Raw genomic sequence first — 25,217 nt, forward strand, 5'->3', positions numbered from 1 at the left:
CAGTAACACAGATCCTTTCTCTCTTTGTTTTTCAACCATTTGACTCTGATATGTCTAATGTGCATTTCTTTGAGTTTTCCTGTTTGGAGTTTTTGAGCTTCTTGGATGTGTAGATTAATGTTTTCATCAAATACAGGGAGTCTGGGGCCATTATTTCTTCAGATATTTTTTCCTGCCTCTTTCTCTCCTATCCTGGTACTCCCATTGTGTTATGTTGGCATGCTTGACGGTATCCTGCAGGTCTCTGAGGTTTTCTATTACTTCATTCTTTTTTAGTTTTGTTTCTCAAACTATATCATATATCAATTGACCTATTTTAAAGTTCACTGATTCTTTCTTCTGCCTGTTCAAACCTGATGTTGAGGCCCCACAGTGAATTTTAAATATTGTACTTTTCAACTCCAGACTTTCTATTTGCTTCTTTTTGTAACTGATCTCTCTATATTTGGTGAGACATGGTTCTCATACTTTTCTTTGTGTTTTAAACATGGTCTCTTTTAACTCTTTGAACATATTTAATACAGTTGACAATGTCTTTGTCTAGTAAGTACAACACCTGTGCTTCCTCAGGAACAATTTCTAATGATTGATTTTGTCCTCTGTGCATGAGCCATATTTTCTTGTTTCTTTGCATGCCTCATAATTTTTTGTTTAAAGCTAAACTTTTTCTTTTTTTTTTTTTGGTACGCGGGCCTCTCACTGTTGTGGCCTCTCCCGTTGCGGAGCACAGGCTCCAGACGCGCAGGCTCAGAGGCCATGGCTCACGGGCCCAGCCGCTCCACGGCATGTGGGATCTTCCCAGACCGGGGCACGAACCTGTGTCCCCTGCATCGGCAGGGAGACTCTCAACCACTGCACACCACCAGGGAAGCCCTAAAGCTAAACATTTTAAGTAATGTAATGTGGCAGCCCTGGAAATCAGAATCTCCACCCCCCTCAGGGTTTTGCTATTGTTGCTCTTTGTTGTTTGTTTGTTTAGTGACTTTCCTGAACTAATTCTGTAAAGTGTACTCTTGTGTGTGACCACTTAGTGGTAAGCTAATGATTAAGCAGGGATTTCCTTAAATGTCTGGAACCAACAAGTCTCCCAGTCTTTGCCAGGGGACTCTGTGTGCATGGTGGGGACTCTGTGAGCATGGTGGGGCATGTCATCAACACACAACCAAGCAGGTAACAACTTACCTGAGCCTTTACTTCCTTCTTGCACAGAGCCTCAAGATCAGTCAGAGGTAAAAAGTAAGGGCCTGCTCAGGTCTTTCCTAAGTATGAGCACAGCCTCTGGATCCCCAGGAACGTGCTGGAGCTTTCAAAGCCCCTTTGGAGATCTCACTCCTCAGATTCACCTTCTGAGCTTTTTGGTTAGTCTACTGTTTGCCCCAACTCTTATCTACACCTCAGGCAGCCACAAAGGTAAAGACTTCCTATAATTGTTTTTTGTCAAATACCCCTGGATAAAAGGTTCCAGGGGAGGCCTCTGAGTCAGGTCAAATGAAGACAACCTTGTGAGCAGGGTCTGCCCGGCTGTGATTCTTATGTGCTGCTGGTCCTCAAGGCTACTGAAGAGCTGGGGGCGGAGGTGAAATGGGGCAAGTCAAAGTTCACAAAGCTCCTTGTTCACACCAAAATTCAGTCATTTGGATAAACACTTTCCAGACTGTTGCAAACTTTAATTTCCATAGTTCTTAAAAAAGTTGATTCTGAGAATTTTTAGTAATTTTCTCACTGTTTTTATGGAGGAAAATTTTGCAAGCTCTTTATTCCACCATTTTCACTGATATCACCTTTTTTTAACTGTTGCATTATATTCCATTGTATGAACTGAATATCATTTAATTTTTTCCATAATATATTTTCCCCCAACGTTTTACTTGGAAAACATTTAAACCTTTAGAAGTGTTGTGAGCATAGTAAAGTACCCATATACCATCATCCAGATTCACCAAGTGTTAAAGTTGTGCCTTATCTCCCCCCTCCCTCCCTCCCTTCCTTTCTTCCTTCCTCTGAACCATTTGAAGTTGCAGACATCACGGCAACTTCACTTTCAAAGATAAGTACTCCCCAAGAACCAGGACACTCTCCTTTATAACATTATAACAATGTAATAATGACACTCAAGAAATTTAACACCGTCACAATACTATAACCTATATGCCATGTTTGAATCCCCCACAGAACAACTTGGAATACCTAAAAATACAGGCATATCTCCACAAAGAGCTGGTCACCAAGCAGAGTCATGCTTAGCCCCTTCTCTGGCAGATGCCCAGTGAGATGGCCACAGGCCTAGGTGCTGCCTTCACCTATGAGGTGCTTCCCAGGATCCAAGACTCTTTATCTTCTAGGAAGGAATTCATTGTGTAGCTTTTTTCATTTTAGCAGATGAGATTCTTATCTAAAACGTCCTTGTTTATGAAAAAATATTAAAACAAAGCAACAATTCTCAAATTTCAGACAACTTTCCCCCCAATTTTCTTTTGAAATGTTCTGATAAAATGTTCCTGAGGGTACACATCAAGCAAATCCCTTCAAAGAGGCATGAAATGTGGACAACACCATGGCAACAGGGCATTTTCCTGACAACACACACACACAAAACCCTCTCTCAGACACATACTCACAGGACAGGGCAGTATCTCAGTTCTAGTGCTTCAACGTCAGAGGTGATTCTACTGAAAGATGCCTTTGTGTCCTGACGAGTGGACAAAGATGAAGATACCATGCAGTAAATTATAACTCATGCAAATCCACCAACCAGTATGAATTTTTTTAAATTTCCTAATACACAGCTCCAAGCAAATGTCCACCTAGGCCAGAATTCCTCAAAATGTGGGCCATGGACCACCCACATCAGCATCACAGGTTGAGCTCATTCTCAGTGTTGGTTCCCAGGCTTCATCTCAGGCCTAGTGACTCAGACTTTCTGGGGCTGGATCTCAGGAATCTGTATTTTAAAAAGCACCCCAGGTTATTCGAAGTACATTTATATTTGAGAACCACTGAGCTAGGGTGTAATCTGAGATTAATTGAAGCTTAGTATGAAAAACTCTGTGGAATAAAAATCAGATACTGAAAACTGATTTGTACTGTTATCTACGTCAGTGGCTTCTAAATATTTTGACCACAACCCTTACCCTTTCAAAAGAATATACTATAAATCATGACACAGCGCACGCACACACGTGCACACACACACACACACACTCTGAAATTAAAGTTTCATGAAACAATATTTATCTTTAATACTTGTGATGTATTCTGATAATCTTCTATTCTATTTTGATTTTTTAAAAACACTGCACCTAACCCACTAAATCAATTTCACAACCCTCTAATGAATCACAAACCGTAGTTTGCAAAACACTGCTCTACAGCAATCAACTGAGATGTAAAGCTCGACAGAGTAAGCGTAAACCGAGAGACACAGACACTGCATGCTAGTCACTAAACTGGGGTTTTTCAAGATATTCTTAAAATATATACATTAGCTAGATTTAGAACAGTTTGATCACAATGCTGATAGCCAAATGAAATAAATTTCATTTAAACTGGTTTTAAATCTTATTATTCTCAATGAACAATGATCGGTTTTTGGAGTGAGAATTTGGTGCAATGTTAAGACTTGGAGTCCGGGAGTTACAGACGAGGTTCAGATCTGGCTGTCCCCCTGGGCAGGGGTGGCAGCCTGAGTAACAACCTCTCTAAGCCTCCATTTCTTCATCTAAGAAGTGGGGTTAATAACAGCTTCTATCTCATAAGGTTGCTGTGAATATTAAATGACATCACTCATGTTAATAACAATGGTTATTATATTATTCAAAGATAAGATGCATTTGAATAAAAGCTCTAGCATCTTAAGAGAATGATAAAAATGGTATTTAAATAAAGCTTTGTATATGCGTTTTATATAGATTACAATGTGTGCAAATCTACTACACACCTGGCATTGTCCTTCTCCTGATGAATGAACACTGAACATTTTAAACCTGAGTGAGGCCCAGTGCCAAGGGCTGGAGTTTCAGAAGCATGCGCCACAGTACTACTAAGCAGCGTATAATCTAGTGAGGACAGCAGAAAGAAACGTAAACAGGCAAATCCTATGCCAAGTGCCACAGATAAGAGATGCTGAAGGGGTGTATGGTTACAGTTCAGGGAGGAGAGGACAGGTCAGGATGAGCTCCAGAGTAGGGACCTGGGTGCGGATGCACAGGTAGGGGGTCTGAGGAAATAGGAAGGAGGATGGAGGAAAGGCCAAACCTGAGAGAATAATGGGCGTGAAGACAAAGGGTAAACTGAGCCCCCATCTGGCTGTGGGGCAGTAAGTCATCAAAACAAAGTTGGAAGTAAGAGCCAGCTTGGGTACCAGGCTGGGACAGTGGGTGATGAGGAACTTCATCTGGACGGTGGGGCTGCAGGCGGCCGTGGGAAATCAGCTCAGGCTGGTGGCAGAGGGCAGGGCATTCCTAGAGCAACGCCCTGGAAGGGGCAGGACACACCCCACGGCATCAGCGACATCAACGCTGCAGTGTCGCCAGTGAACAGAAAGAGGAATCAACACGGAAAATGGCGCTCCAATGAATTCGCCGAAGCTTCTGCAGCGCTGCTTTAAAGCTGACTCGGGCTCCAGACGAGTCCCCATCACGGTAGCTTCACCTCTGGAAACTTTCCAAGCCACCCCTACCCCTCAAATGATTTTACTTTTCTCGTTCAGATTCATTCTTTGCTCACCACACAACCTTCTGATTGCGAATTCAGCTTGCCAGGTCATGTGATACGGCGGAGAATGCCTTGATAGAATCCTGGGCACTCCGGTCACTAGAAAGGGTATTTCCTGTAACACTGTCTCAACTGGCCTTCCACTCGTCCATCAGACTCATGGAAAGTTGGCTACACGTATCTATCAGACATCTGATCACCTTCTGATGTCCTCGGAAGGTGCCAGAGCCAACAGGACTGATATCTCAGTCCTGGCTGGGCTTTCGAATCACCTGGATCTCTACTTCAAGATACCCCGAAAGGAGGCAGCTGGCTGCAACCCAGGCCTCCCTCGGGCAGCCCCTGGGGGCGGGGGGGGGGGCACCATTTTCCCAAACAATCGTTCTCAATCCTGGCTGCATGTCAGAATCATCTGGGAAACTTGAAAAAGGTCCACACCCAGGGGGTGGCTACTTGCAGAGATGTTAAACCCCATCCACTGGGCAGAGGACGTGAATTCTAGTAACACACTCCTCACTCCTAAGCAGAGATGAAAAGGATATTGCAATGCATTGGAGTCGAGAGATTTCTATTTCACTTACATTTAGGACATTGAATTATTTTATTCCCTTTGATCTCCCTTCAACAGGTACCATAGCTTTAAGCTGGTACTAGTTTTAAACTCTTTTAACTCCTTATTGCTTTAGAACAGAGGTCAGCAAACTTTTTCTGTAAAGGACCAGATAGTAAAGGGTTCAGCTTTGCGAGTCACACTGTATCTGTCACAACTATTCAGCCCTGCAGCTGTGGCCCGAAAGCAGCCATAACTAATACAGAAAGAGATGAGCACGCCTGCTAGCCAACAAAACTTTATTTACAAAAGTGTGGACAAAATGTGACCAGTGCACTGCTTCAGATGTTTGAATAATAATTAGCATTCTGATCTTGTGCTCGTAACACAAAACTGGTAATAAAGCCTGAAAATAAATACAAAAAGTGCACTCAGTCTCGGCATCTTAGACTTTGACTATCATCCTATTACCATTTACCAAAGACTCAAAACAGAGGGACTTGTTTATATTCAGACCATACGGACCTACTCAGACGACTTCTGCCCCCAGCACCTCTGACCACCCTCCAAGCTGCATCTATGGAGAAACCACCCACCTCGTCGTTCACCTGCAGCTTGCGAACGAGAGGGAGTGGGCAGTGCTGCCAGCTTCCTCACCAGTAGAAAATGCCACAGATATGTACTCATTAAATACATGCTTGTTCATTTCTTCTGGTAAGAAAAACCCCTCTCTTCTGCTTTTGAATACATTTAATCCTCCACGTAACTGATGAACAAGGTAAAAATCCAGAGCTCTCGGTCCAAAAGTGTTGGTTAAACAGCTTCTCTTAATCTAGGGTCCCTCCCCAGCATCACTGGCCCCTGATCTCTCAAAATGCAGAACGAGTGACAGTCAGAAGGGTGAGGCCATTTGCTAAGTGGATGAGAGCAAACCTTGACGAGCGGGGACTGAGAAGGAGCCCCCTGCATGGCTGTGCTCCCCAAGTCCACCCCTGCCACGTGCGGTCCCCAAACCTGCTGTGTCAGGCGGGGGCCGGAGGAGCCCTGCCCCCCACCCTGGGTGCTCCGGGCAGTTATCTCCACTGTCCGAGTTGACACTCCTCACAGTGAGGGCGGGTGTGAGGCAGGTGGTCCCCAGGAAGGAGGGCGCAGAACTCCCACCCCCGACACCACCACACGCAAAAGGCCAGCGCGTCACTCTCTCGGGTTGGGTCGCCCACAGTGAAAACGGCTTGCATGAGCTCAGGTATCTCCTCCCGCGTTAAGGTTCCAGACTCCCCACCGTGGCTCCACATCAGACTTACTTGGAAGTGTTTTCAAGTATTCCCTTGACCTCATTCATTTCTTCTTTTCCAAAGTAAACGACGGTGAGATGAACTCTCCCATCCTGCTGGATGCACATCTCCCTAGAAAACCAAAAACACGGATGTCTGGTCCTGTGTTCACAGCAACAGGCAAAGCCGAAACAAATACCTATCCTGTAAAGTGCAAAAGGGTCCAGGGAGGGAACTGGGCTGCCAGGAGAGCAGAGAGGGGACAGGACATTCTGGCTGGCTCTTGCTATCACCTGTATTCCTATTTCTCTTACCAAGAAAACCATAAAATTTAAACATGCAGATCTGGTCAATGAAAACTCAGATGCAAGAGGCCACAGGCTCAACCTGCCTCAGGTCCAGCCCATCAGGGCCTGGATCCAGTGTCTAGAATGGCCCTGGGTCTGTACCCTTCTCTGCCACAAGAAATCTACAAAGTACAGAAGACACAAAGCCCAATGTACAGATGAGAACACTGAAGTCCAGCGAGGGTGAGACTGGATTCCTCATCCTTGCCTTTTCTCGTGTGTGCAACACAAATAGTCTTAGAGACTGAACGAGCAAAGGTAAAAAGACATTTATTTGTTTAGAACCCTAGAAACCCTGGGGACACCCAGTGTCATGGTTGTGTGGAGGGGCAATGGTCCAAAAGCATAGCTGCTGTACCTCACCCTCCCTAGGCAGATTCCTTCACTGCTCCTCTCTGTGGCTGTTGGTCCCAGGCACCCGGCACACACACGCCAGGCTCCCGGCAGCCCTCCTGGGTGGGGCCAGGCCTACACCTGCCTTCCCCACCAAAGCATATCTGTTATTTGCCCGGGCCCTGTCCTCTGCTGAGGGTTTACTTCATATACATGTGTGTATCACGTGCGTAATGTGTGTTGATGTGTGTATATGGATGTATATGTAAATATATGTGTATAAAAATGTGTTTACGTGTAAAACATATGTGTGTACAGATATGTACGTGTGTGTGTCATTTTAGCAGATTTCTGAAAGCAGATGAATGGAACGATTCTACTGGCAGGATGGTATTTGTGATACGCTGATGCTCTGCATGCCCTCCCACGTCATTCCTTTTATCGCTGTGTTGCAACTTCCCTGAACCCCTGACAACAATCCACGTCAGAGTCTTTCAGAGTCTCCGATCTCTAACTGCAGAAGCCAATTTATGCAGTGATTTTTATCGTGACATCAAGAAGGAGGGACTGCCTACCTGGGGTTTCTGGGAAGATCAGAGAAGATACTGTTCCTGCACTCAAAAACCTTACTTGAGAAATAAATGATCTCAAATGAAATTATCAGACACATCGTGGCATTGATAAAAGTTCACAGAATTCAGGGCTTCCCTGGTGGCGCAGTGGTTGAGAAGCCGCCTGCCGATGCAGGGGACACGGGTTCGTGCCCCGGTCCGGGACGATCCCACATGCCGCGGAGCGGCTGGGCCCGTGAGCCATGGCCGCTGAGCCTGCGCGTCCGGAGCCTGTGCTCCGCAATAGGAAAGGCCACAACAGTGAGAGGCCCGCGTACCACAAAAAAAAAAAAAAAAGTTCACAGAATTCAGAAAGCACGGCCAAGCCTGTGGGCTGGATGGCTGGAACCCTGAAGGATGGGCCGGGTTTGGGACGGCAGAGAGGAGGAGGAGAGAATCCAGAGGGAAGAAGTACTGGGGAAGATTCTATTGACCCTGGGCAGAGGGACCAGGGCTCACCTGGTCAGAGGTTTGGCTCAGAGAATTCCCTCTCTTTCCGAGGAAGGAAGGGAAGAGCTGATTCTAAAAGCAGATGGAGGGCGGGGCTCCGAGAAGCAGACAAGGGACCAGGAATGGGGCCAGGTGCTATTCCTGCTTCAGAACTGCGTGCTCCCCCAGCCTCAGCCCTGCAGACAGAGCTACCACCCACCGAGCACAAAATTCCCTGTACATAAAAGATCCCTTCTGCAAACCTGCCAGATGACGCTGTAACTTCCTTTGCCAGGGCAGAATAAAAGCCCACACACAGCACCAAGTGCTCGAAAAACTATGCTTTAAAAGTGTGGGCAGTTGGACAAATCCATCCCAGAATCAGCAGAGGGTCACCCGCTGAGCCTGAATAAAAAGCATTCTTGCTTTTTCTAGTAACATCTTTGTTGGCATTTTAAAATCCATCAAAGGACTTCCTGTTTTCAAGGAATAAAACAGAGACACGCTGGACCTTTACTTTTCATTCACCAGCTCAGGCTTCCCGAAAAGGCAAAGCAGAATTTGTTCCGAGGGCCACCTCCAGGGCCCTTTCTATTTATTCATTTATTCCTTCCTTCCTTCCTTCCTTCCTTAACCAAACAATAAATCTTAAAAAAGGAGTAGGCCGTTTCTACCTTTGAGTAGTTCTCCATCTGATTGGAGACTGCATGCTTAAAGCTATCTGCACTGCAGCCAACACACACTGCTGGAGAGAAACACCATCACCAAATGTCTGATGATCTTGTAACTTTCATATTTTTCAAAACACTTCTCACTGGACTCCACCCCCAGAAAGATGTGTAAGCAGGAGTTGTGCAGCTGGGTGACTGTGGGCACAGAGGTGTGTGTTCTGGTGCAATTATCTGTACCTGGACCCACACTCAGGTGCCCTGCTAGCTCGTTTCTGTAACAGCAGGGTGGCGGTGTTTGGGACGAACCTCAGGGAACCCAACTTCCTAAGAACCCTCTGGGAAGCTCTTCGGTTCGCCGGGCTCCACTGCTTTAGCTCTGCACTGGACTATCTTCCACCTTAACCTGGAAGCCTAAAAATTCTGTTTCTATGTCACCAAGACCTTATCTTTTTAGGACTTTAGAGAGGAAACAACAGTTCCTTCTCACCCAGGATATTGTAACACAGAGTATAGAGACTAAATAAGATATCTTTTCAGCCAGAACACATGGATCACAGCCACTTAAACACCTATATTTTTATTTCCCAAGAGGCTGAGAGCACGTCACGGTCTCTGAGTTCTGCTACTAATCTGTACAACCGCACCGTGGAAAGAAACCCTTGACTGTCATTCACACCCTACCTGTACAGGTAAGAAAAGGGGTTCCAATGTCCTGCACACCTAGGCATGCAGCCCACTTTCCCTCAGGACCAGCCCGGTATTGGTACCTCAGGTTTCCTTGGCGAGGGTGAGGGATGCACCCAGGATGCCTCACGGCTCTGGTCCTACCACTCAGGACCCCAGCACAAAACTGGGTAGTGGGCATGGCCACGTGGAGGACAGATGCTGCTGGCAGTGAGCATGGCAGCACCAAAGCCCCTCGGCATCCGTGAGGACCAATGATGCTGTTCTTGTGAGAAGCACTGAGTTTGCACCACGCAGCTGACCTGGCAGTTAGCGGAGGCTGAAGTGTATCTGACCTTGTGTGAGACCTCCCTGGTAAGTCGGACAAAGACCAGAGGGCACAGGAGGCTGAACATCTCGCCACAGAAGGTGAGAGAGAGCAGGAAAACCATGTTTCTCATAGTTACGGGACCTGTTCTTATACCCTGGGCTGAGTAGCCTGTGGAAACACAGTTTCAATGACAAACATTATTGAGTCCCTTTGTTGTGTGATGCGTAATTCTCATTGGAGTAAGATTTTAAAAGAATCATCGTGTATGGCCCCGTAGGGGGACCATCCAGGTTTGCCTGGGATTCTCCAGGGTTTAGCACTGAAAGTCCACATCCCAGGAAACACCTCAAAGCAAGCTGGGACAACTGGTCACCCTTCCTGCGTCAGGGACTTGACAGGAAGGAATGGGCATCTGAAGAGCACAGGACAAGGCGGGACAGAATAACGGCAGTAACAGGTCTAATGAGCCAGGGGAGTGCGGCGGAGACGTGACTCATTTCTGATGGGTGATGGGGACGGGTACCAAGGTCAAGGCAGCATCCAGGCCGAGCCTGGACAGGTGAGTAGATGCCACGCAGGTGGAGAGGACCAGGGAAAGGGCTCTCCTGGCTGAGAAGGCGCAGATGCAAGGAAATCACGTCCTGATTATTCTCAGTCAATCTGCTACTCAAGTATATCAGGTATGAGAAGAAACCCTGTTCAGGCTTTAATTATGTCCCATGCAAATGAAATAACACATAACAGCCTGTCAGGCTACCATCTCTCCCTTTGGTCGTTGAGGACACCAGGAAGAAACGTGTTCAGGCACAAAGGGACGGAGGAGGGAACAGAGAGTGGTGGGGGCCTGTCATCATCAGGCTTTAGAAAATGACGTTCTTCTTTTGCTTTGGTGGGTTCTCCCCACTCCTGCAGCCCACGCTGAAGTGACACACAACTCCTGGACACCGTTATCTGACAAGCTGAGATGTGAGAGTGAACAGGGACCCTCAACCAAGCCATCGGGACCTGCCCTCCTGGTTGCACGTTTCAGAATAGCAAATGGCACCATTGCCAACTGACCATTTTCTTCTCTTGAATGGATGTTTCTACATAATCTGTGGCTCAAATGAAGTGACAAACAACTTTTAGCAGGTCCCACAGAGAAACTTTTATGGAAATAAGGTGAATGATGTAGATTCGTGTTTCTCAAACATGTAAACCATAAAACTTTCCTGGGTGCAACACTGGGGTCTGAGCAGAGAAGGGGCTGCCTGACGAAAGCTAGTGGAGCGAGGCAGGGGTGGAGGACGGTACTGGGAAAGGTACGCTAGGTTTCCTTCTGGGAAACACAACAAAGACCGAGCACCTCCTGGATCGCAGCCTGCGGGTGAGGCCCCGCACACCGCACGGCAGGGCTCAGCTGGTCCACGGCACACACGCTGGCTGAGCCCACGCTGCAGCCCCACTTCAGTCTCAGAGAGTCCACAGTCACTGTTTTTTAAAGATCCAGAAGTGTCCACAAAAACATCTTAACGGTGCTAAGCAGGAAAAGGATTTTAAAAATTGCTGAAGAAAATTCAAGTAAAAGATGTCCCTGATACTACCTTTAAATGTTATAAATGCCGAGGGAGGGACCAAGAGAAGTTTCAGAGGAAGGAGAAAGGGACAGATTAAAACAGAAATAACCAGCAAAGTCTGAGAAGACCCACAGCAACATGGAAAAGGGTTCTCAGTCCAGTTGGAAGGAGTCAGAATAAAAATCAAGCAAACTTGGAATGAACTGAGAAAGATCTTTGAAAATCACAAAAAATCATTTCCATAGAAATCCTTTTTTTCTAGGAGAGGCTCAGACACAAAGACACTAAGACCGTCTATAGTTTTGTTACCGTGAGGTTCCTCCTGCTACTGCGAACAAAGTACACAATAAAACAATAGATGAGCTTAAAACCGATAAGCCAGATGCCAAGGGAAACTAAGCAGCCAAAAAGCAAACGTGAGAATAGTTTCAAGAAAGGCAGAATGAGGGGATTAAAAAAGAGAGAAGGAGGAGGGGGAGGGGGGTTTAAGCAACACAACACTGGGCAAAGGGGACTGAATCTGAAGCAAGTTCTCCTGGGGGCTCCCCCTCTACCCCTGGCCACGCGTAAAGCCGTCCTGGGAGGGGAAATGGCACGTGGAGCCTGCGAGGCTCATCCAGGGATCAGGACCACCAGAGAGCAAGGGAGGAAGAGGCTGCTGGAGCAAAGCGCCATCTTATCTCCATAGCAACAGTGGAGCCCGGAGCACGAAGGCCCCAAAGCAGCCCCACAGCAACTGACCAGAGGGTCCATACCTCTCCTCGGGGCACATCCGGGTGTCACTGCCACTCAGGAAGGGGACAAGTTATGAGGAGCTTTAGCCTCCCAACTTTTTTTTTTACATCTTTATTGGAGTATAATTGCTTACAATGGTGTGTTAGTTTCTGCTTTATAACAAAGTGAATCAGCTATGCGTACACATACATCCCCATATCCCCTCCCTCGTGCGTCTCCCTCCCACCCTCCCTATTCCCCCCCCCCCGCCCCCATCTAGGCGGTCACAGAGCACCAAGATGATCTCCCTGTGCTTAGACTCCTAACTTCTTGTAAATCCCAGAACATCACCCATTCTTGTTCATGGCCTCTTAAATAAAGGCCCTTAGGGTCTAGGGCTAGGAAAATCTTGTCTCACCCAACAAATAGCAGCTTCCTTCTCATTAAGCACTGAGGCTGAAGGAAACTAGGCTTTCTTTTTCTCTTTCCCCCTTACCTGCCAGGGGGTTCAGAGCTGGTGTTTCTGACAAGTTGCACTGCTCCCCTCAGTCCCAGCGCCCAGGTGTACTTCACCCCTGTTCCACACTGAGTACTTGTCCACTGACCTTCATAAAAATGGTTTTATGGAATTTGTATTTTTTATAAACACACACAATTCTTAGGATTTGTTGAGATGGTTCTAATAATCATGAGAATAGAAGAGCAATCATCATAAATACCTTAGGCCATGAACTCCATAAACCCAGGAATCAATTTTGTCACGGGGGTCCACCCCACCCCGGACACAGTTCTGGGCCAGGAAAGCTTGGTCCTTGGTCCTTGCAGATGGTACCCCATGCCCAGCCATCACCCCAAGTGAGCGATTTCTCAGGTCCAGCCTTCCCCAGAGCTCTTTGTGTCTTGCGACCAGGCCTGCTCTCCCTGGGGGATTCCAGGCTCTACATCGATTTCTTCTGTCCAAGAAGACATATTTGTTATAATTCTTAGCCATTTGGGTCTTTTCTAGCTGAATACTTAGCAAACTGATACTGAAGTGGGAAATAAAAAACCTAACAACCAGCATCAGAGGTGAAAGGGACTCATGTGGACCAGTACTTTGATGTACAGAAGATCCTAACGCCCAGATGCATGACGTGACTTGTAAAAGTCCTCAGCCAAATGGTGTCGGAGCAAAGGTTGTTTACATTTTAAAGGAGATGCACTGGGAGAATAACGTTTTAAATAACCTCAAGTGGTGACCATTGCAACCAGGTGCCCAAAATAGTGGAAAATGGCAAAAATCTTGCCACCAACAAAAGGCCAAGAAAAGAGATACAATCTGCCCTAAACGTCACAAAGAGGAGGCCAAGGAGAGAAATGGAAGAGTCCACAGTAGCCTCGTGGTTCCAGCTCCACAAGTGCTGCAGAAGAGGGGCTGGAGGTGTGCAGCAGACGAGAAGGCTGGGGGACAGGGGCCCCGGCTCCGGGGCAGGGTCTCCACGCAGGGACGGCCGCAGCGGGGTATCTGGTCCCTCCACATCGCGTGGGAAGTGGCGAAGGAAGCAGGGCCATCCTAATGATGCTCGGTGAACTAACCCCCGCAAAGAGGCAGGTGTGGCAGGACCAGAGGGGAAAAGGCATCGCATTAAGTCAATATCCTTCGTAAGAGCCGGAAGAGGAGCCGGGGCGAGGGGCACTGACAGCCAGACCCCTCCCCGCCCACCCAGCAAATACAGGGCCAAAACCTCATCTTTATTCCCCATTTTTACCTGTGGGAGTGGAAAGAGCTGAAAACAACCGGTGGGTAAGATGAGAGAGGAAAACGAACGGGGGCCGATTCCCTCTGACGTTTTAGCCTCAGCCCTTAACAGAGGCCCCTGCTGGGAGCCAAAGGATCCCCCCTCCACCGTTTAGGACGAAGGTCCACCCACAACCAGGTAGAGTGAGGCTGGTACCACCACACGCCCGCCCCAAGGCCCGGAGGGGCTGCAGGAATCTGGAGCCTCTAAGAAAGGTGCACAAAGGCCAGCGGAGCTGTCTCCTCCTTCAGCTGCTCTTCCAGACCACGAAGAACGTGAGGAGAACACAAAATACAGCTGGGAGTGTGACACAGCCCTCAGTCAGGGTGGGGGACAGCCAAGGACAACCCACCACTACAACGTCAGAGCGGCAGAAAGCACGCCGCACGCAAGAGGGACGAAGACAAACGGCAGACAGCCACATCTGATGGACAGCAGCAAAGTTAAAGGAAGGAAGAGAGGGCATTCAGAAAGCAAGTGTTCAAAACGCGAAAGCAAAACCTAGTCTGAGAGAAACTATAACTCCAATTGAAGAAAACATCTTACAAATGTTTCACACTTTCTTAATAAAAATGTGAATTCAATAAAAAAAGTTCAAAGAGGAAATGATATAAATAACAGATTATGATGAAGAAGCACATTCTGTGCTCAGAAAAATAACGTGATAACCAAAAGAAACAGAAGAAGTAAATTAGAAACAGCAAGGTACAGAATAGATGTATCTGAAAATCAGATTACTCACATAAAGGAAAGGCTTACATGAAAGCAGATAAAAGACTAATGCATTAAAAACTAGAGAGAAGCTAGTAAGTGGAGAAAACCTATGGGATGCACAACTGGGTCTGAGAAGCAGAGAAATCAAATCCAAAGCAGGAGAAGTACTCAAAATTAGAACACCAGAAAAAGTTCCCTGAAATGAAAGAATCCACAAAACAAACAAAGAAACTGAATTACAGGAGAGAGAACAACAGGCACTGAGCTGAGTGAGACATATGCTGATTAAGTGATCACGATTCGCAACGAAGGAAAGCATTCTTCCGTCATTTTCAGGAGAGACAAAATAAAGCTTTCCTAACACTCCTCCACGGTATCATCAGACCACTGTATCATCAGATGCAGAAGAACCTCTACAAGGTCCTAAAGAAAGAAAGTGTATCCAGAGTTTTAAGCCCAGTCACGTCATCCTTAAACTGTGCAGATAACAAGCAGACATTCTATTCTCAAGCACTCATGACCCTTCTTGAAGAAATGTCTTGACCGTGAAATCCAGACAACCCAAACCTCAGGAATGAAGAAGCCGCTGTTGGAGGACAGCTGATGAATGCACTAAATCCACTTAACACACAGGAACTGTGGTTACAATGCAAAGTGTAAGGGCTGCAAACCGTGACGAGGTAAAAATGATAGAGCAGTGATTTATGTCATAGAGTGTTCTGCCTATGTTTTCCTCTAAGAGTTTGATAGTGTCTGGCCTTACATTTAGGTCTTTAATCCATTTTGAGTTTATTTTCATGTATGGTGTTAGGGAGTGTTCTAATTTCCTACTTTTACATGTACCTGTCCGGTTTTCCCAGCACCACTTATTGAAGAGGCTGTCTTTTCTCCACTGTATACTCTTGCCTCCTTTATCAAAGATAAGGTGACCATATGTGCGTGGGTTTATCTCTGGGCTTTCTATCCTGTTCCATTGATCTATATTTCTGTTTTTATGTTTTTATACTGTCTTGATCACTGTAGCCTTGTAGTATAGTCTGAAGTCAGGGAGTCTGATTCCTCCAGCTCCGTTTTTCATTCTCAAGATTGCACTGGCTATTCGGGGTCTTTTGTGTTTCCATACAAATTGTGAAATTTTTTGTTCTAGTTTTGTGAAAAATGCCAGTGGTAGTTTGATAGGGATTGCATTGAATCTGTAGATTGCTTTGGGTAGTAGAGTCATTTTCACAATGTTGAAACTAAAAATAGAAGTACCATACGACCCAGCAATCCCACTACTGGGCATATGCCCTGAGAAAACCATAATTCAAAAAGAGTCATGTACCAAAATGTTCATTGCAGCTCTATTTACAATAGCCTGGACATGGAAGCAACCTAAGTGTCCATCATCGGATGAATGGATAAAGAAGATGTGGCACATATATACAGTGGAATATTACTCAGCCATAAAAAGAAACGAAATCAAGTTATTTGTAGTGAGGTGGATGGACCTAGAGTCTGTCATACAGAGTGAAGTAAGTCAGAAAGAGAAAAACAAATACCGTATGCTAACACATATATATGGAATCTAAGAAAAAAAAAAAAAAGGTCACGAAGAACCTAGGGGCAAGACGGGAATAAAGACACAGAACTACTAGAGAATGGACTTGAGGATATGGGGAGGGGGAAGGGTAAGCTGTGACAAAGTGAGAGAGTGGCATGGACATATATACACTACCAAACGTAAAATAGATAGCTAGTGGGAAGCAGCCGCATAGCACAGGGAGATCAGCTCGGTGCTTTGTGACCACCTAGGGGGTGGGATAGGGAGGGTGGGAGGGAGGGAGACGCAAGAGGGAAGAGATATGGGAACATATGTATATGTATAACTGATTCACTTTGTTATAAAGCAGAAACTAACACACCATTGTAAAGCAATTATACTCCAATAAAGATGTTTAAAAAAAAAAGTACTTTAAAGGAAAAAAAAAATGATAGAGTAAATGGGGAGATGGGACCAGGAGAGCGAGAAAATATAACTGCGCTGCTCTCCTCTTCTTATTATAATTTTTCAACCAATGTAGAGTCTAAAACTAAAATATGGAGTAAAAATACATAATGATTCCAATATGTTCTGGTTTGTAAAGTCACTTTTTTAATTTTAGAGGGATTTTTTATAGCACAGAAACATTTTCTCAAAGATCAGCAATTTCTTCTGTTATACTTCAGATTCTCTTCTATAAATTTAAGTAAAGTAAAATTTAATACTTTAATTAAAAATAGAACACATAGCATGTCTCATGCTTAATTACATTTCAAGCATGTTATTTTTCTATCTGTGTATATGCGAAGAAAGGTGCCTAGAATGTTCAATTAATGTTAAAAATGGCTAATTTAGGGAAGCAGGGCCAAAAGTGAATTTTTAAATAATTTACTCTTGGTTGTGTTCTACTGTTTAAACATCTCATAATAGCCACGTGTCACTTTTATAAACTTAAAAGTCAGGTTTAAATTATAAAAGCAAAAAGATATATTTTGTTGAATTTTTAAAGAAAACATTAAAAAATGCTAACTATATAAAAATTTACAAAATACAAAAATTTATAAAACGGAGAGAATCCAAAAGAAGGAAATAAAAATCACTCATAGTTCCATATTCAGTGCCAACCACAGTTAACAGTTTCCACTCCTGGAATGGAAAGGACTTCATAAAGACAACATCAAATATTGAATAATTAGCCCCTTATATTTTCTCCCAATACTCTTATGGTCAATTTAATGGCATTTAAATATTTAATTGACCAGAGGTTACTTTGGGTTTTGGTGTAAAGTCAGAATTAAATCTTTTCTGCTGTTTGGTTAGTTGTCCTAAAGCCATGCTCTGAACAATGCATTCTCTGCTGGCCAACTTGAAATGCCACCTTTACCAAGTTCTGACCCGGAATTAAATACGCTAGGCTTGAGTACCCTCTATCATCCCAATTTTTCAGAGACCTCAACGTGCTCAGAAGCCCCTGGTCCACGGAGCAGACTCCCCTGTCAGCCTCTGCTCAAGCGCCTTCCATCTGGAAAGCCTTTCTTGGCCCACTGTCCTGGTCTCTATTTCTATCTCTGTGGGACTAAGATTCTTCTCTCCATGAAGCCAGGTTCCTCTTATCCCTCCATCTGGTCCAGTGTGCGGTGCACACACAGGCCCTCCTTGTCCCCAAGGAACCAGTCTCCCTGACCACCCTCTCCTGCCCACCTGCTATAGCAGGTATCTGAACAGTGACAGGCAAGAGAAAGGACCCCTGGATTTTTGTTTTTAAAACATTAACTAGAATGACATTCATTTCAGCACTTCCACTTTGGAGACTTGTAAAGGTTTTTCTTTTTTCAACAATATTTCCCTTCTAATTTTGTTCCTACTGTTAATTACTTTCCATCCTTGTGACACTAAGGCAATAATCAGTCATAATAATTAGTCATATGCACCCAAGAGAATCCTTCTTCCAGGCTCCGGAGTCCTGCAAGGAGGGCTTGGCTGTCCCCTGAGCAGACAGCCCTCCGGCGGGGGCACCATCTCGCCAAGCTCAGCTCTCTAGCGACCGGCCTGTGTGCTAAAGCCAACCTCAGGGCCCTGCCCCAGGCTCCAGGCAGCTTCCTGGCCGAGGGAACTTTCTATAAACTTGTCCTGGGAACAGGCACACTGGCTGCTGGGAGTCAGGGTTTGCCTTCAGGCCTGGTCTGTCCTCCCAGGATGGATGCTTCATCGGCCAGTGCACTTGGCTGGTCCGAAGAGAAGGCAAGAGGGACACAGACGCACCCAGGGGGCGCTGAAGGGAGCCACAGCCACACAGACACTTCAGGGCCAGAGCCAGAGGGGCGCTGCCAACAGTCGTGGGATTGTGCGCCGGGGTGTTCTCCAAACTGATGGGGTGTGGGTGTGGGAAGATCAGCTCAGCCAACTCCACAGGACGTCATGCTGAAGGCCCAGCTCCCAAACCCGGAGAAGACAAAGGCAGCCATTGCTTCAAAGGCCACAACTAGACCCACTGGGTAGAAATTACAGGGAGGCAGATTTCAGGTGCAAGTAACAACGAGCTTTCTACCCGGAGCTGCAGCTCGCCCTGGCACGCATGCGCACACACCACACGCACACAGCCGTATCAGGAGTGCCGCTGAGGGATTCTGAACTCACGGAAGACCAGGTCAGAGGGCCCCCCAAAGACTCTTGGGTTCTGACCTTAAAATGTAGCTAGAAAAGGGTTACTCTTTTTAGTTGGAGAAGATGTATTAAGGACCTATTTACAAAGCTTAATGATAGGGTGTAAGGAGGACACGGGGATGTGAGCAATATCCCCTCCTACTGACTGCAGAGCTGTTATCATCTCCAGGCCTGAATATGCTAGTGGAGAAGGTTCTGGAAGCTGGAATGAGACCATCTTGAGGGAAGGGCCATCTTGAGAGGAGCTGTCACCTTTGCTTGAAGGACACATTCAGACTGAGGTTACAAGACAGAAAGGGACCCAGATACATAAGTGCTGGACTTCATTTACTCCCATCTCTGAAGCCTGGCCAGAAACGGGTTACTCTTCAAACGTGTTCATTATCCAGAATTTTGAGAAGCATCAACTACACCCTTATACTGAGCCTTACTGGCTTTTAATAAAGTGAATTTAATGATAAAAGATTAAAAATAAGTTTGATCTTCCAATATTTATCACTAGGCACACATGACGTTCTATCTTCAGAATAAGCTGGCTAAGTCAGCTGGCCGATTGACCTCAAGCAGCGCGTGAGTGTCGTCTGCAAGAGTGTAAGATCCGACACCGCACCGTCAGGAGCTTGAAGACACGTGTAAAAACTACACACCGCATCGGAACATAAAACCCGCTTAAATCTTCTTGAGTAGCTACAAAAATGAGTGCTGGGAGGCTTCTCGGCATAATTTTACATGTAATCTCCGAGGAGACACAGGTTAAAATAAAAAAGACTCTGACTGAATGCATTCCAGCCACTGCCAGGGCAGGACACCAAAGGAAGCCAGGCTGCAGCCGAGCACACAGACCCACGGCCACGCGGGTGCCGGCCTTTCGGAGGCTGGGAGGGGCCCAGTCCAGTGAGGGGACAGCACGGCCTCGTGGTCCCCCAACTGCAGTCAGAATGGAGCCCAGCAGGCGTGACCCTACAGATCCCGATGAAAACCCAGTCCTCCTAACCTTCGCTTCTGAAGGTAAATCCGGTTATCTGGCAGCTTTCTAATTGCTTTAGGGAAAGGCAGATACAACGATAAACTTTACAGGAAGAAAATAGAGTCGAACAGGGAGAGACAGGGGCCTTCATGCTGGGCAGGGACCAGGGAGGGACGGGATGGGCTATCAGTGTTTCACACACACGTGCCGACAGGCCCACCTGAAATTCTGCATGAACTGCCGGAACTTGTCCACCCTCCTGGCCAGTGGGACGATGACATTGACCAGCGTGCCGGCCATGTTCAAATCCTCCTTCTTCACCTTCATGATGGGGCCAAACGGTCGGAACAAGACAAGGCGTCTGAACTCGTGCTTGTGGTCTCCTCTGAACGTGAGCTCGTACAAAGTGCCTTTATCCTTTTCTGTGCGGTAGATGCCTGTTAACAGACACAAGGAGAGACAGTTCTAAAAATTAACCATGGCTGCTGAGTGTTTTTAATAGCCAAGAGCTAGCACAAAATGCCTTACTTTAAAAAATTAAGATTAAATCTCCACACCTAATACTTATTAGAAAACTCAAAATGCTCCCACTTAAATAGCAAAAGAAATGAAAATACCATCAATTTAAAAATCGGTTATGAAGACCTCAAAAAAACACATGGCAAAAAGTTTGTAATGTTGTAATTCAAAAAGAGTCATGTACCAAAATGTTCATTGCAGCTATATTTACAATAGCCGGGACATGGAAGCAACCTAAGTGTCCATCATCGGATGAATGGATAAAGAAGATGTGGCACATATATACAATGGAATATTACTCAGCCATAAAAAGAAACGAAATTGAGATATTTGTAGTGAGGTGGTTGGACCTAGAGTCTGTCATACAGAGTGAAGTAAGTCAGAAAGAGAAAAACAAATACCGTATGCTAACACATATATATGGAATCTAAGAAAATAAAAAAAAAGTCACGAAGAACCTAGGGGTAAGACGGGAAGAAAGACACAGAACTACTAGAGAATGGACTTGAGGATATGGGGAGGGGGAAGGGTAAGCTGTGACAAAGTGAGAGAGTGGACATGGACATATATACGCTACCAAATGTAAAATAGATAGCTATAGGGAACCAGCCGCATAGCACAGGGAGATCAGCTCGGTGCTTTGTGACCACCTAGAGGGGTGCGATACGGAGGGTGGGAGGGAGGGAGACCTAAGAGGGAAGAGATATGGGAACATATGTATATGTATAACTGATTCATTTTGTTATAAAGGAGAAACTAACCCACCATTGTAAAGCAATTATACTCCAATAAAGATGTTAAAAAAAAAAGTTTGTAACGTTGGATACAAAGCTGCATTTATACTATTCAGAGGCATTTAAAAAAGGACTGTAAGGAAATACGTCAAAATAAGACTGGCTGTGCTGTGGAGAAGGGTTATGTGTTTTTTCTTTTCTGCTATTTATCTACATTTCTACAATATGATAAGATACATACTTTAATATTATATTTAATTTAAGAAGTGTGTTGAAACGATCTCTGAGAAACGACAGCCATTTCATAGGAAGTGGCCACAGTGGTCCATTCGGGGCACTGGGAGCCACTCGGGCCGCTCCCATGGGTCATGTGGCCCCAAGGAAGCTTCCGGAAGCACTAAAGCACACGGCATGTACAGTACCAGTACAGCGGCAGGTGCACGTCTTGCGTAACTTCCCCTCTGGGAAGCAGCACAGCCAGCACCTCAGAGCCAGCCTACTTGGGGCGACGATGGGCCCCCCAAGTGTCGCCATCACTGGAACTCCACTGTCTCATTGCTGGGCGGACCGTGTGACCCAGCGTTTCGCTCAAAGACGGGATGAGGCTCCGCAGTCCTGACCAGATGGAACATCCCCGCCTCGGGAGCCAACCAACCCCTGGGGCCTAAGTTCCACACCTCCCCGTGTCATTGGGCTTGTGGGTGTTTTCCTACCGGCAGAAAAACCCATCCAGTTCGACAAGTCACCAGAGAAGAGTCCTCGTCTCTCTTCTCTTGACTGGCCAGGTTTTCTCTTTCTCGTCCTCTGAGTCCCTACTTTGGCTGGGACGCACCCTGGGCCCTGAGTAGCTACAAAGGCGACTCCACAGAAGGCATCCTCCTGGGCTCGCTGGTTTCCAGGCCTCTCTGAGCCCTTCTCTTTTCATCCTCACCCCTGCTCTCCTCTCTTCCGTGGGGGCCACAGGTCTGCTGCACAAACGCCTCTGTTCTTCCCGTTCCAGGAGCTGTTCACCCCACACCCCTGGCTCTGCGGCCTTTCTGATCTCCCTCCAGGGCCGCAGAGAGGAGCCTGGGCTGCGAATCTTCCAGGGGGCCTCACCTGCCACCGCCCAGAGGCTCACACGCACAGCCCAACACCGGCAGCTCGGGGACTCGAGGACCTGGGCGCAGGGCTACGAGGATGGGGCAGAGCTCCCTCCTGAAGCCCCCTGGGCTCCCCAGTGCAGGTCAGGGAAGCTGAGAGAAGGTCTGCCGAGCTCCTGCTGGGACGAGGTCCCAGCATCCCCACCGGGACCACTCATGGGAGAAGGGAGGGGCACATCTCACGAGGCTCGGAGGATGTCTCTGAAAACGTGAAGTGGCTCCCTTCGAAGCCTGTTCACCCTTTCAGGCAACTGGTCCTCGCAGAGGACATGGGCTCTTCCCACCTCTGCTGCCCACCAGAGCAGCTGGGCAGCCACCAGCTCCCAGGGGCCCAGGTGAGGTGGGGCTGAGTCAGGAAGCAGTCGGCTCAGTTAACAGCATCTCTGCTGGACGGAAACACAGCTGTGACCCGGGGCCGGCAAGTACCCCTGCTCTCCACGGCTACCCCCGCGCAAGGCTGCTACAGCTGAACCTGCAGATAGCAAGTATGCGGGCCGGGATGGCTTCTCAGAATTGGAGTCATTTTCTTTCTCGGCACCAGGATCAGAATCATTAACTTTTAACATCTAAATCCACAGATTTGAAGATGCAGGTATGCGCCTGTCTCAAGAGATGGGCGTGCATTTATAAAGAACCAGAGAACACAGCAGTCCTTATTAATAATGATTCCTACGACCATGCCTGCAGGGAGCCGCACCAGCATCCCGGGGGACAGGAGCAGCCTGCCTTCCTGGTTCCCGGACACACCCTCCCCCAACGCCTCCGGGACCACCAGGAGCCAGTGGACCAGGCTGATCTCAGCCACAACTCCAGCTGCTTTGTCGGCATCACCCGCATCCTGTGCCTTGAAACAGCTATTACATCAGCAACTTTTTAGCATATTTCCCCCTACTCTGCCTAATTCAATTCATTATGTCTTATAAACCTGATTTTAGATCCCTTAATCCTATCTATTTTAAATAAGTTACTTAAAGCTCTCTTGCAGCCTGTGTCCACCAGAACCCAGCACCAGCCCTCGTCCACCACACCCACAGGTACGTCCCCCCACCCCAGCCTCCTTGTGACATAAGGACAGCACCTAAACAAAGCCCGCGCCTCCTGGAAACCTTCAGAGGTGGAAACTCGGACAGCCTCCCTCTGAGAGAAAGGGAGCAGAAGCACCGTGGCAGGATCGGGTTTTCAGCCAACGAGCTGCACGCACAATGACAAAGGCAAAGCAGGTTGGCCACGCGAATACCTCCCTAGTAATATTTTATAGGGCAGTATCATTCTTATCCACTATGCAAATTAAAGATCAAAATAAGGACTGGGCTTCCCTGGTGGCGCAGTGGTTGAGAGTCCGCCTGCCGATGCAGGGGACACAGGTTCGTGCCCCGGTCCGGGAAGATCCCACATGCCGCGGAACAGCTGGGCCCGTGAGCCGTGGCCACTGAACCTGCGCGTCTGGAGCCTGTCCTCCGCAATGGGAGAGGCCACAACAGTGAGAGGCCCGCGTACCGCAAAATAAATAAATAAATAAATAAATAAGGACTCTGGAGCTGGCTTAGAGCTTAGTCTAACGCCTTTTCCCTCTTTCCGCCACTAGGTGCCGACCTTCCTGTGAGTTTGCTGTTTCTGCTCCCTGTGCCGGCAGACCCGTGCTTGACCTGCTCTCCTCCAGGGGTCCAGGCCCCAGGACCAACAACTAGATGGGGACACCTCCAGGAATCCAAGATACAGCTCCTCGGTCTGCTGCAAATGTCTGCTCCTTCAGTAGGTGAGGAGCTTACCAGATGCGGACGTGACCCCCTCCATCCTGCCTTCCACTTAAGGACCTCAGAAATCATGATGCCGAAGGTCCCCGCCCTCACATCCCCACCCTCACTCAGGACGAGTGGACATGGCTGCGGCCAGTGCTGCACTGCTGAGCCCAGAGGTGTCTCCACTTTCATCCCCGCCTTTCCTACCTTCCCGCATGGAGCCCAGGTCCCCCAGCTAGACACCTGCCACCTCTGACACCCCTGCCCCACTTCCAGGGCCCGGTCCATCCTGCACATACCCTGGGGCCCTTAGCTTCCTATAGCATCACTCTACTCCTGCTCTGGCCCAGCTCAGAAGCCCCGCAGCTTCTCACAGCCCAGAGAGCAAAGCACCAATACTACAGCCAAGCCTTCAAACCCTCCCTCATCTGGCTCCCGACTCCTGTCCTAATTGTACGTCCTGCCCCTGCCTCACATGAAACTGGGTTTACGTCGAGCATGTAGCATATACAACTACTCTTCCCCCTGGAAAAATTGGAACCGAAAGTGTAACGCTGGTGGGAATGTTAAATGGTGCAGCTATGGAAAGAGCCTGGCAGTTCCCTCAAAAGTTAAACACAGAATTATGATCTGACCCAGCCATTCCGCTTCTGGGTGTGCACCCAAAAGAGCTGAAAACAGACACTTGAACAGACACTTGTACACACATGTTCACAGCAGCATCATTCACAGCAGCCAAACGTGGCAACAACTCAAACCTCCATGAAGAGGTGAATGGATGGACAAAGCGTGGTCTATACATGCAATGGAATGTTACTCAGCCTTAAAAAGGAATGGCATTCAGACACATGCTACAGCATGGATGGACCCGAAAACACGAGCTAAGTGGAGTCAGCTAGACAGAAAAGGACAGAGACTGTATGAACCCCCTCGTACGAGGAGTCTAAAGTGGTCAAATTCACAGACAGGCAGTGGACTGGGGCTCACCAGAGGCTGGGACGGGGGAGGGGACTTAGCGTTTAATGGGCACGGAGTTCAGTCCGACATAATGAAAAAGTTCTAGAAATGCGTGGGGATGACAGTTACACACAATGTGAGTGTACTTAATGCCAATGAACTGTACACCTAAAAATGGTTAAAATAGGGAATTCCCTGGTGGTCCAGTGGTTAGGACTCCATGCTCTCACTGCAGAGGGCGCGGGTTCAATCCTTGGTTGAGGAATTAAGATCCCATAAGCTGCGCAGT

The 25,217-nt window shown here is 47.2% G+C and overlaps 1 protein-coding gene across 3 annotated transcripts in view; it reads right to left on the reverse strand.

The window, feature by feature from the left end:
- The window catches only part of CSGALNACT1 (chondroitin sulfate N-acetylgalactosaminyltransferase 1), a 322,828-nt gene that overhangs the window by 21,595 nt on the left and 276,016 nt on the right, over positions 1 to 25,217 (reverse strand). For all 3 annotated transcript variants that reach the window (XM_079909316.1, XM_079909315.1, XM_079909314.1), the window contains exons 4-5: positions 20,058 to 20,274; positions 6,568 to 6,669 (exon numbers count right to left, since the gene is read on the reverse strand). In XM_079909316.1, coding sequence (XP_079765442.1) covers positions 6,568 to 6,669; positions 20,058 to 20,274 — 319 coding nt within the window. The remainder of the gene's footprint in view (positions 1 to 6,567; positions 6,670 to 20,057; positions 20,275 to 25,217) is intronic.

This window comes from Stenella coeruleoalba, assembly GCF_951394435.1.
Source record: "Stenella coeruleoalba genome assembly, chromosome: 21".
Classification (NCBI taxonomy): Eukaryota; Metazoa; Chordata; class Mammalia; order Artiodactyla; family Delphinidae; genus Stenella; species Stenella coeruleoalba.